This window comes from Marmota marmota, unplaced genomic scaffold (assembly GCF_001458135.2).
Source record: "Marmota marmota marmota unplaced genomic scaffold, marMar, whole genome shotgun sequence".
NCBI classification, from domain to species: Eukaryota; Metazoa; Chordata; class Mammalia; order Rodentia; family Sciuridae; genus Marmota; species Marmota marmota.
Window position 1 is genome coordinate 6442715 of NW_025999880.1, and position 12331 is coordinate 6455045.

At 39.3% G+C, this 12331-nt stretch overlaps 1 protein-coding gene across 2 annotated transcripts in view; it reads right to left on the reverse strand.

Moving 5' to 3' along the window:
- The window catches only part of Ankfn1 (ankyrin repeat and fibronectin type III domain containing 1), a 336634-nt gene that overhangs the window by 49516 nt on the left and 274787 nt on the right, over nucleotides 1–12331 (reverse strand). For both annotated transcript variants that reach the window (XM_048788565.1, XM_048788560.1), the window contains 4 exons: nucleotides 11625–11732; nucleotides 5074–5173; nucleotides 4663–4795; nucleotides 4074–4190 (listed from right to left, as the gene is read on the reverse strand). In XM_048788565.1, coding sequence (XP_048644522.1) covers nucleotides 4074–4190; nucleotides 4663–4795; nucleotides 5074–5173; nucleotides 11625–11732 — 458 coding nt within the window. The remainder of the gene's footprint in view (nucleotides 1–4073; nucleotides 4191–4662; nucleotides 4796–5073; nucleotides 5174–11624; nucleotides 11733–12331) is intronic.

Sequence of the window (12331 nt, forward strand, 5' to 3'; positions counted from 1 at the left end):
GCTCCATAGGCCATGATAAAATACCGGGCCACTGTTGAAAGGACAGGGAATACTGTGGTCAGGACATTTTAGATTGGCTACTCTAGAAGAAGTGTGGAGAATGGATTGAAGAATAAGAATGGAAACAGAGGGGTGACTTTGAAGGCTTTTTATGAAACTGGAGTAATCAGACAGTAGTAGTAAGAATGGAAAGAGGAGGGGAGTAAGATGAGATATGCAAGAGGTGAACTAATATGGCTGATGCCAATGAAGTTATATATAATATATTTTTACTATCCTCAGAACATTGCAAAAAATTTTTTAGATTAGTAAAGTGACTTAAAATATTTTATCAATTCACAAGTTTATTTTTCCTCTTCATCTGAAAAGTATTTTTTTTCCTGCACCTTACCCCTCCCCTGACAAAAAGGTGCTAGGCGTTTCATATTTCATTAAACTTTCATTTATTTAACAGAGACTAGGTGCCAGGCACTGTGCTAAGTGCTTTACAAACTCTTATGTCATTTAAACATATCATATTTCTAGACATTTCATCCTAGAGACCAGAAAATAGTTTGGGCAATAGAGCCCACAGCAAAAAATGAAAGCAACTTTATTATTTAATTGGGCAAATAGAAACATGAAGGAGAGAAAGGAATGTATAACATGCTTTTGATGAGGGATCTGTAAGGTGCTGAATATTTATTGAGGACTGAGGCTCTGACTGCTATGCAGGGCTGGAGAAATATCCAGGTATTAATTGTGGTATGAGACACATTTCTGCGATCACTTTCCATTTGGTTAGATGGAGTTTCCCTTAACTGCAATTTTTGGGGTCCCTGGGGTTGAGATGACAAATATAATACTCATTCAACTAGTAGGTACTGAAGGCCCAACATATACCAGGCGTTGGGGATATAGACGTAATCAAGATAGACGTATTTTTTTAAACTCATAGTCATTTTTTAAAGTCATGGTCCAAGTGGATCACTATTCAGATAAAGATAAAACAATGAATGGGATTATGGCCATTGTTCTGAAAGGAGAATACAAGATGCTATGGGAATGAGTCACCTAATCAGAAGATCAGAGAAAGGAAGTATAAAAATTAAGCTGAGACTTGAAGGAGTGTAAGAATTATCAATAAAAAGAGGTAGAAGAAGAGGACTCTAAACAGAAAATAGCATGTGACCTAGCAAAAGAGAATGGGAAAGACAGACCAGTCAGCTGGAAGAAAATCAGGGGAGTGTGGAATTGTGGAAGCCAATGAATATGCCAATTTGAAAAAGGAGAAAGGGACCACATGTGTCCAATGCTGCCGGGATATCAGTTGCAAAGAGGACTTAAAGTGGTCATTGGATTGAGTGAAACAGAGGTAATTGACAGAGATGAAAATGGAAAATTTGGGGGGGGGGGCTTCACTATTATCATTTTGGGGATATCATTAAGAGAAAGAATACAGAATTGCAAATATAAAATTAGGTATAAAATGAATATTTATTTAGAATGAGAAAAGAAGCCCTACTTCTCCTACTTCTCCTGTCCCCTCTCCCTTATATACTGGAATTTTTGGTCCCCTTTTCTCCTCAAAATTCTTTTAGACTGTTTATCAGAATGCCTCTTGATTTTAACCCAGCTTCTCCTCCTCACCTAAAACACATCAGGACTTCCATTCTCACAAGGGCTCATGCAGGCTTTATTAGCATTATTTGCCTCTGATTACTGGTGGCCTTAGAGTGCAGTTTTACAGGCATAGTGGCAGCAAAAGTGACAGAGAGGGCTGAGGGTTTATGGGAAATGAGGAAGTAAATGGAAAAAGATAATGTAGGTAATGTTTTAAAAATTTTGGGTATAAGAGGGTAGGGGAGAGATTGTTTGGTAGCTGAAGGGGAAAGTGGTTAACATTCCATGTGAGAATTTGGGGGAGGTCAAATTGGCAATACTAGAGTATTTTTAAATTAGCACGGGTGGGGGGCATGAGACAGGATCCAGAGTTTATGTGGAGGGATGAGCCTTTGGTAGGAGGAGTGAGACTTTAGCTGTTGGAATAGGAAGGAAGAAGGAGAAGGTAGGATCAATGCAAGGAGGTTTGTAAATTTGGTGAAAAAATTATTCCCATTCTCATTTATTTACTTAATGAATTAGACAGTAAAGCCATCACCTGAGATGGAGACAGAGAATGTGGGGAATGGGGTGTGGAGGAAAGGAGAAGGCTTTAAATAGTTGCTTTATAGTGTGAGAAAGCAATTTATTAAAAAAAATGGAATGGGACACTAGTTAACATTCCATGTGAGAAGTGCACTCATGAATGAGTTTAACACAAACACAGTCAATTTTCCTCTTTTGTGTGTGATATTTTTTTTTCCTGCAAGATGCAACTACTTTAATAGTTTTTTTCCTGCAAGATGCAAGCAAGATGCAACTACTTTAATATAGACATATTATACTATATCATTCAGACTTGAGCTTTTCCCCAGTAAACAATAGGAGGGAAAACATTTAGAATATTTTCAAGGGGATGATTATGATAAATAAAGAAATCAAAACTTAAACAAGGCAAAATGCATTATGAAAAATGATAGGATTAATAGATTTAGAGGCCAAAAAATCTAAGACTATTGCAATAAGAGTAGTTGAGTGGGGTCACACTGGCCATCATGGTATCCCTCAGCATCTGACTTCATTGGCTTGTAACAGCCTGATCCTTCCCATGTTACTGATATCAGATGAAAGTGTTCTAGGAAGCCTCCAATAAACACATGATAAAGAGCCTTGCTTGAAATTCCAAGGTTGCTCAGTATACAATCCATGCAGGTCTGGGCTGCCAGGTGAGCTAATGGGAAGGTCCACTAAGGGGTCTGAGCCCCCTGGGTATGTACTTCATCCTAAAGAACGAGAAGTTTGAGAGAGAGAGTGGTATGGTCCAATCAAGTGGATCAGTGATGAAAGGAAGGAATACTATGAATTCAGCACAGTTTCCATGGCCCAGATCCAAGAAATTCTCCTTGAGTTTAGGAGAAGATTCTGCAACAAAGAGTAGGGTGAAATGAAGAGAACTGTTTGTTAAAACCTCTGAGGCCACTGAGGACACAAGGCAGTAAACAACCTATGTAATGAAGTACAGCACAGAGGGGCAGCAGTAACCTTTCAGAATTAATTTTATTAGCAACACAGTAATTATTATTCATGCAGAGGATTGAATTATTATTATTGTAGGGGCTCAAGAAATGAAGTTTCCATAATTGTAGGGAGGACATAGATTTTTTTCATGATCTTATTTTAATACCATGGCTGGTATGGTCTAGTCAAACACAGCTTACATGGATTCATGTCTGCTGATTTCTAAGTTTGATGTTTACTGTCAGCTTTGTAGGTAGTTACCCATCTCTGAAAAAGACTCTGTGATCTCCTAAGGACCCTGACTTCATTTAGCAGATGATTTTCTGTGCTAAGAGGCACAAATTAAGGCCATACCAGAAAACAATGAGAGGAAAACCCAGAAGAACTTGTTTAGAATTCAATGCCATTTCTAGAAGATTTGTGACCTACAAAGATTATTACAGGATTAGGGACTTGATCTAATTTGAATGATAATATGGGAGAGCTGTTTTAAGAGTTGTTTTTGGTTGTTTACCCTTTGTGAGTAAGCATAAATGCCTATGGCTTTACCAAAAGTGTCACATTCAGAAACCCCTCAAAACATCTGCTGGCTTCTGTTTCCTTTTCCACACATTCGTTGATGCATAGGCTGCTAGAACAGCAAGCATCCCTCAGGTGATCTAGTCAAACTCTTCTTGTTTAGCAAGTGATGAATCTGAAGCCCTTAAGAAGAACTGAGTTGTTGAACAATTAATATCAAATTTAGAATGTAAGCTTCCTAAGTTCTTGTTTAGGGGGTCATGCCAAAGGCATAGGCTCCCACATAAGTAGACATGCAGCTCAAACGGTCCAAGATGCCTTCATGTGTCTAGAGATCTGAAACAGGAAGGAACCCACCCTTTTCCTTTCCAGGTAAGACTGATAACTGAATGCTCCAACTTAAAAAATAAATAAAACACTTCCTTGAGAGTTTGGGTTGAAATTTTTTCCCTCACCTGTAGCTGGGCAGTTGCAGTGAGCATCTTCTGCCGAGTTTGCAGCACTGTGGATGAAGACATGGAGATAGGTACGCTTTGCCTCAGCCACCTTATGTCTTCCCACATACAAGACAGCTGCAAAAGAAGTCACGAGGTCATATCATCGTCCAAGCCAGTGCGTGATTTAGGTTGTGGCATCAAAGCAAAGCTGGGAGAAGGAAACCTGAACCCTGGTGTTTGTTCTCCAGTCCATTTTCAGATACACACGAAACAACTTTTTGATCTCTGTCCAATTGGAAAAAGATCTGAATGCTAATGAAACAGTCAGATCCACATTTTAGTCTTTGCCAAATGATCCCATAACTCAGAATAGTGGAGACATACTCTGACAGGATGCAAGCTTCTTTGCTTTGAAAATGTAGTGTAGACACTACTTTGGTGTTTTTTATGACATAGAGCCTATTAGGTCTGAAAGGGACTTTTGAGATAATTTACTTCCACCCCCAAAACTTTGATCATTAGAGACCCCCTCAACTAAGGTTTCAGAGATTTATGTGCAGAACACTGATGCAAAGTGGGAAAAAAATGAAATCAGAACTCAGAATACCTTTGTGAACCACAGAAAATCTTGTGTAATAGAACTGGTGTGAGAATCATCTATTTCAACAATTGGTATTTGATCTTCATTGGTGACTAACATGTTGTCTTTATAATAAAATATAACTGCTATGTAGAGTCCCCTAAAAAGAAAAAGCAAAATAAAAAAATTGTCTTCAGCTGTCTCCTCTACCAAACTCACTCTTAGAAAAAAAAATTTTTTTACATGATGAAATATGAATTTAAAACATATTCCTGCTATGTCTATCACAAGAACTCAGAGAAATTACTATCTTGCCTAAATTTTCAGGAGAATTTACTTCTTTAATAAAGAAGAAATTTCTACCAAGTTTCCACTCAGAATCAAAACCAGATCATTCCTGAGAAGTTAAGACTTCCTGGAAAACTATATAAGACCCACCGTTTCAAGGTCTTCACAAACTTATTGGAGGAATGGAAAAGGTGTTTCAGGCTCCTCGATACTGACTGCTTGCGGCCTGTGGTTTGTAATTTTGAACTTTCTGGAACACAGAAAAAAAATCATAAATTCCATGTGACAGATTAACACTCCCCTTTCCTTCTTCCTGCTTTCCCATCCTCTGTCCCCTCAGTGTTACCTATCAGTTTCATGTAGGGATTTGGATTATTCATTCTTATAAGAAAGTCTTATGAGATGCCAGTGGTTAACTCAATTAATAACTCTTCAAAAATGTAGGAGATGAATAATATTTATAATTCTAATGGAAACCACTGATATTCTGTTGATTCTCTTACAATGAGTGATTTATTATCAAGTAGGATAAAAAGAAATGAAATCAACTCCTTTGCCCTCCTCCCCACCTCACCAATTGCTAAGTAACACATACACACTTTTCAATGTTTCCAAAGCACTCTTTATTAGTCTGTTTATCCCATTAAAGTTTTTCATTATAAAATCAATATAAGCATATTACAGAAAGTCTGGAAAATAGGAAAAAAACCCAAAATCCTTCCATCACACTCCTACTTCTGTTCTCCTACTAACAGCATTCTGGGTTTGTATGCTGGCTTACAAAAATAGTTGTAGATAGGTATGGCTATTATCCTCCTTTTTTAAAAAATATTTATTTATTTATTTAGTTTTCGGCAGACACAACATCTTTGTTTGTATGTGGTGCTGAGGATCGAACCCGGGCTGCACGCATGCCAGGCGAGCGCGCTACCACTTGAGCCACATCCCCAGCCCTATTATCCTCATTATTCAGAAGAAGAAACAGGCTGAAAAGTGAAGTGGATTGCTGAAGACTGCGGAGCCATTATCTAGAAAAACTGAGACATTCTTTCAAATATATTTTTTGGAGCAACTACTATGCACTGTAGCTACAATGGTGAGCAAATCATTCATTGCTTCTGTTTTGCTCTTCTGTTAACAAAATGAAACTCTTGCTAATAAAATTAGTAGAATTCCTGGACTTCCTGTAACAGTCTTTGCAAACATTTCTCCATAGAGCTAGACTAGATGATCACTAATTTCAACCCTATTCTATGAAATGAAAGGAAGCTGAAATTGTTGGTGGAATCACTGAACTTTGGACAGACAGGTCACTGGGGCTGAGAAAACACGGTCCATATAACTGCTGTTGGGCAAAGAAACTTGGGCAGATGGCCCATGACTGAGGTCCCCATGTGGCTCTACGTGTGAGCCTATAGGAATAGCTGACTGATAGAAGTATTTCAAACTTGGGCTGGTATTGGTTATTCCTAGAAGAAGAAAGCAAAAACATTTTTTTTCCCCTGGCTTGAACATGAATTTGGCTGCTTGAAAATGATGTTGCTGGGACTCTGTGTTAAATGCTGCAAAGTAAACATATTCACCACACACCACTCTCTTCCTAATCTTCACTAAAACAAAAGAGGGGGTGGGAGAAAGGGAGGAAGGAAGAAAGTGAAATAAATAAATGACAAACATCTATAAAGACAAATAAATGGGAAATAAGACAAAAGCAAGTAAATTCTGGTTGCTGAAAAGCAGATGGACAGATGGATTTAATGGACTTGAGAAAGACAGAGTCTAAGGCAGCAGTGGAAGAAGCTGAACAGTAACCCACCTCACCCCATGGGCACCATGAGATGCTGGAAGTGGGAGTGCATAAGGGGATAAAATCAGAAGGTTTGGCTGAAATCTATTATCAAGCAGCTAGACTTATAAATCTTCTCCCCTACTGCAGAGATGGACAAATAGCCCATCCCCACCATAAATGGAAGCAACTGGCTTATCTCTGGAAAGCAAAACAAATGAACAAATAAAAAATCAACTCAAATTCAACCCAATCAAATCAAAATCCAACAAAACCACAGAACAGGTCTCTGCAGTGAGAGATAGGGAGACATCAGGTACAAAGAAAATGGGTGATGATAGTAGTTGTGCTATAATATCAAACCAGATGAAACCATTGGGTTCTCAGAACAATGATACCCGAACTTGTACCCTCTGGGGAATCTGACCATCCTAAGAGAATATATCTGAAGATTCCAACATTGGGGATTTCCCCATGAAAAGGTGGCACAAGTTCACCCTATAGTGAAGGCTGTAAATAAAGAGCATGCCAATGGCTCTTAGCCAAACAAATGGCAAAGGATCACCAGGCAGTTGAGAAACACATTTAGCATGAAATAATACAAAGACCAGAAATAAACAAAAGAACAACTTAGAGGATAGAGAGACTATCCTGAAAAGAAAACAATAAATGAAATACAGCCCATCATTAGTACTCTGAGAGATAAAATATCACATTACTGTAAAAAGGACAGGGGTCTATAAAAAGATCCAATTATAGGAAAAAGGGAATATTAAGAATTAAAAAATAATATCAGAAACTTAAAAATCCAGTGGAAGGCTTAGAAAATAAAGCTGATTTGGCCTTCAAGGAACTAGGGTAAAAGGACATTGGATGGAAAGTGACAAAAAAAAAGCAAAAGAAAATGAAAGGATCAATGGAGGAGATCTGTCATCTGAATAAAAAGAGTGCTGGTAGAAGAAAGGAGAGGAAAAGGAGGTGAGGGAATAATTAAATAAATAAGAAAATGTCACACAATTGAAGGATGTAAACTTCCGCAATTGCCAAGTGCCCAGGAAACCAGACAAAGATTCTAAGGCACATCACAGTGAAATTTTAGAATAGTGAAGTCAAAAGAAAATGAAAACATTCCACAAAGCGGGGTGGGGAATAGAACTTCTGGAGTCAGAATGGCATCAGACTTGTCATCTCCAAAAGCTAGAAGACATACAGGAAAGTCTTGCAAATCTGAAGGAAAATGATTTCAACTGTGAATTCTACACTTGTTCAAACTATGAGTAAATGATAAGTAGAATACATCTCTCCTTAGACATGGGATGCCTCCAAAAATTAGTTCCCAAGTAACCCTCTCAGGAAGGTACTAGAAGAAGATCTCCCTACAGGAAAGAGGAAGACCTGGGGTACAGAAAATAGAAATCCAACACTGGAGAGCGATAGGAAGAGTCTGTAACATGGTAGTGAAAGGGGGACTGCTGTACACTGAGCATGGAGGCAGCTAGTTACCTGCCCAAGTGGCAGCAGGGCAGGGCCTCACGAGAGCATTGCTCAAGGAGATATGACTGAAGCAATGCCTGATGTACTTGATTATGTTGAGAGAAGATTGACCCAACCGGAGAATAGTCTGGGGATTATAAGCAGTAAGTGCTTGGAGCACAGGAAGTTTCCTTTGCTCATACTAGCTTGTCTAGCACCTGACACATAGTAGGCAGGGTTTCAGTTAATGTCAGTTTGCAAATTGAATAATTGCATGATAATTGAAACTCACTCTGTTAGGATGAAAACAGTGGGCTGCTTTATAATTCACTATGTCTGTTAAGGGCATGAACTGTGCAAACAATAAAGTTTGTTTTACATCTCCCTCAAATTTTCATCCTAGCACTGAGCCTGCGGATTTGTTGCACAGTTCTGGTTCTGTGAGTTTCCGCACTGTCTCTGCAGGGTTCTGGTAGGAGAAGAGATGTTGTATTACTTCTGTATTTGGAATTTACTGTGTATTTAATGACTACACCACCTCATCTCAGTGGAGTCACTGACTGAACTTTAATTTTAAGGTATATCAATAAAGCACTGAAGATAGCAAGTATCCTTCTTCATCTGGAAGAACAATGAAAGAAAGACAAGCTAGAGTTTGCAAGGGGCTTACATTGTCCTAGGTGAATTTAATCTATTATCTGATTTAATCCTCATAACAACACTGCAAATTGGATATTATTATCCTGATTTTTCTGATGAGGAAGCTTTGGCTCAGAGATGTTAAATGATTTCCCCAAGGACATACAGCTAATAAATGGTAGAACTGGGATTTAAAATAATTATTTTTTTCTAATTATAAATTTTATAAAGACTTACATTCCCAGTAAGCCACATAGTATCTCAATGTGGTTGAATTATTTTTGTTTTGTTTTGTGGGGGTGGTGGGTACCAGGGATTGGACTCAGGGGCACTAAACCAGAGAGCCACACTCCCAACCCTAATTTGTATTTTTTTAGGGACAGGGTCTCATGGAATTGTTTAGTGCCTCATTGTTGCTAAGGCTGGCTTTGAACTTGTGGTCCGCCTGTCTCAGTCTTCCAAGCTGCTGGGATTACAGGCGTGCACCACTGGTGGTACCTGGCTCAATGTGATTGAATATTTTACGTAGCAAATTTCTAGTTCTCTGTAAGCAATACTTATATTAGTCTTCATTTATTTGTTAAACTAGATGAAATTGTGTTAAGTCATCTTCAAATCACACCTTTTTTTGTGCACATTAATACCCTTAATCTTGGTGTATCACAGATCAGCATTTTATAAAATTTGTGCCTTGGAGTAGTAATGTTATGAAAATGCTTTACATTGCTGAAGAAGTTTGGAAAATGCTTGTTTAACCAAATTTATTATGCCTCTTTATTAGTGTCTTTAATATTCTAATTTTTATTTTACATTTCTGAGAGAGGGATGAAAAATGTAGCATTTCTCAAACTACCTAACAAAGAGAACCTTTTCTAACTGAGTATCTTATAGAACAGCTGTTCTTTGGGTACAATCTGAGTATCTTTATATGTTCAGAGTGCATTTCAATATAAAAAACAATTCTCTTTTTTAGGAAACTCTACCTTAGGCCTAACTTAAATATTTCCTAATATCATGTATATATTTATGTTCCTGCAGTAACTAGAATATACATGACAGAAGTTGAATGGCAACTATAGAAATAGGCTGGCCAGGCAGTCATTTCCTGATTATTAGATAGTAATCCAAAAGGAATCTTAGGGGGAAACCCCATCATTCTTTTATTTTTTATTACTGGGAATTGAATCTAGGAGTGCTTTACCGCTGAGCTACATCCCCAGCCCTTTTAATTTTTTGTTTTGAGACAGAGTCTTCATAAATTGCTGAGGCTGGCCTCGAACATGTGACCCTCCTGCCTCAGCTTTGGGAGTTGCTGGGATTATAGGCATGTGCCACCAAGCCTGGCCCCATCATCCTTACAAGTAGTTTTAGCTTTCCCTCTCTGATAAGGACCAAAAATAAAGTGCTTATGAATTGTAAAGAACCATCAGTTTAATTGCTTTATTGTTTTTGCTTCCACACAGGAAACAATGGACAAGGGAAGTGAATGAGAGGCAGAAGAGAAAGAAGCCCAGGTAATCCCCAGCTGGGTTAGATGAGCCCTGGATAACAGAACTGTGTGGACTTCAGTCAGTGTGAAGTGTTGAAGGTCCCAGTTTGGGTACATTCTTCCTAGAGAGCAGGGAATGGAAATCCCACTAGGGTTTCCTTCTCAAGCTGCTTCCATATATATTTACATCTCCTAATGAACCAGTCATTAGAAAAACATTATTTTCTCGCAAACACTTGTCCTCATTGCTAGCTGGAGCCAACATTTCTGAAGGGCCCTGTTGTCATAGCTGTATGGTAATTGGGAAAACTTTTTGCTAATGCTAAGTATGATTTATACCTAGTGCAAACAAGCTAGCATAGCATCTCTTAGTTTCAACTGTGGAGTTCTCCCCTCCCTGGCCCAGCAGTGCCCCAAATCTGGAAAGCACAATGTAGCTGAAGAGCTGATGGGAGGGTGGAAAATGAAAACTTTATGGAGACTTTAATTCTCCAAATAAAGTAAGTACCTCTTCTGTGAATCCTTGCATAGATCAGAAATCTGACCATGTCTCAGTTAAACAACTGAAGAGATTCTCTGGGTGCAGTTGCTTTAGATCTAGGGAAGGTGTGCCAGCCTTTCTCCTGCACAGTGGTGCAGAGGAGCAGTAATATTCAGGGAGAGATTAAAAGTTCAGCATCCAGTCCTGATGTAGGCTGGGAAACTAAAGAAATAAGGTGTGGCAGGATGATTGAACTTGGAATCAGAAAACTCAGGTTGGATCCAGATTCTGTCTTTTCCTGGCATGGTGACCTAGGGCAAGTCACTTAGCCTCAGTTATAACTGCCAAAATGAGGAAGAAAAGGAGACACTATGAAATTTTGCATTGCAAACTATATTCTAAATAGATTTGAAGACTTCTATGATTATCTTTATAATTGTTTGCGCTCCCTCAGGGATGCTCAGGGAATTTCCCTTGGGGGTGGAAATTTTGAGGCTGAATATCCCCAAAGACCCAGCACCATGGAGGAGTCTTGGGAGAATACAATTCAAAGAGAAAGGAACTTATGGCAGCTGCTGTTTTTCTTGTGCTTATTTTCAGACTGTTCATACAGAGAGGGCGAGAGGGAAAAAGAAAAGAAGGGAGGGAGGAAAAGGGAAGTCTCTGCTGAAGGGTTAAAGCAAGATAGTGCTGTAAAGTGATTCCAGATGTACAAATATTAATATCTCCCTCTCCCTGATGAATGAGAAGGTATGACCCAGCTAGGAAACTGCTAAAATTACCGGCGCCACTGAGACCTCACTCGATGGCCCAGCTCAGATTTTTATCCTTACCCCGGCAACTGTGATGCTGATGAAGGGCTCGGACCTGCTGCAGCAGACTCTCCAAAACTTCGCTCTGTCCCTTGTGTCTGGGCTCTCTGTCGTCATAGTCTTTCCAGTCTATTGAACAAAAGAAACAAACAGAGTGAAATTTTAAAGCAGGGGAGGCCTCTTCCCTGCCCAGCCTTTCAGGAGCTGGGGTTTTGCTCAAACTATCCGCAGGCTCTGTGGATGAGCACCCAGCACACCCACAGCTAGCCAAGTAGTTGGAAGCTGCCATTGTTCAGAGCCCTGAGCAAAACAGTAATTGTGGTTGGTTTCTTGTGCTGGGCAGTTTTAGGGCAAGGGAAAATGGCAATTGAAAACCAAAAGAAAATAGGACATTTGGGAGTCCAATCTCCCCTATCATAGCCCCCTGCCCCTTTCAGCATCCCACATCCTAATAATTCCCCCTGCCACTTCTCCACTCAGCACCCCAAGTCCTCAACTGGATTTCCACAGTAGGAAAGAAAGGGGTGGGAATGTGCAGACTAGATGAAATCCACAGTCCCAATGCTTTTATTGTAGGTTTCACACTTTGGGCCAAATTGACATTTCTTTCCAAGGAAAGAGCCCATGTCAGATGCCAAGAAATGGAAATCTACATTTTGCTCTAATGAATGTCTGCTTTGGTTAGCTGGCACAGCACCCCCTGCACATACTCCGAGCCACCAACCACC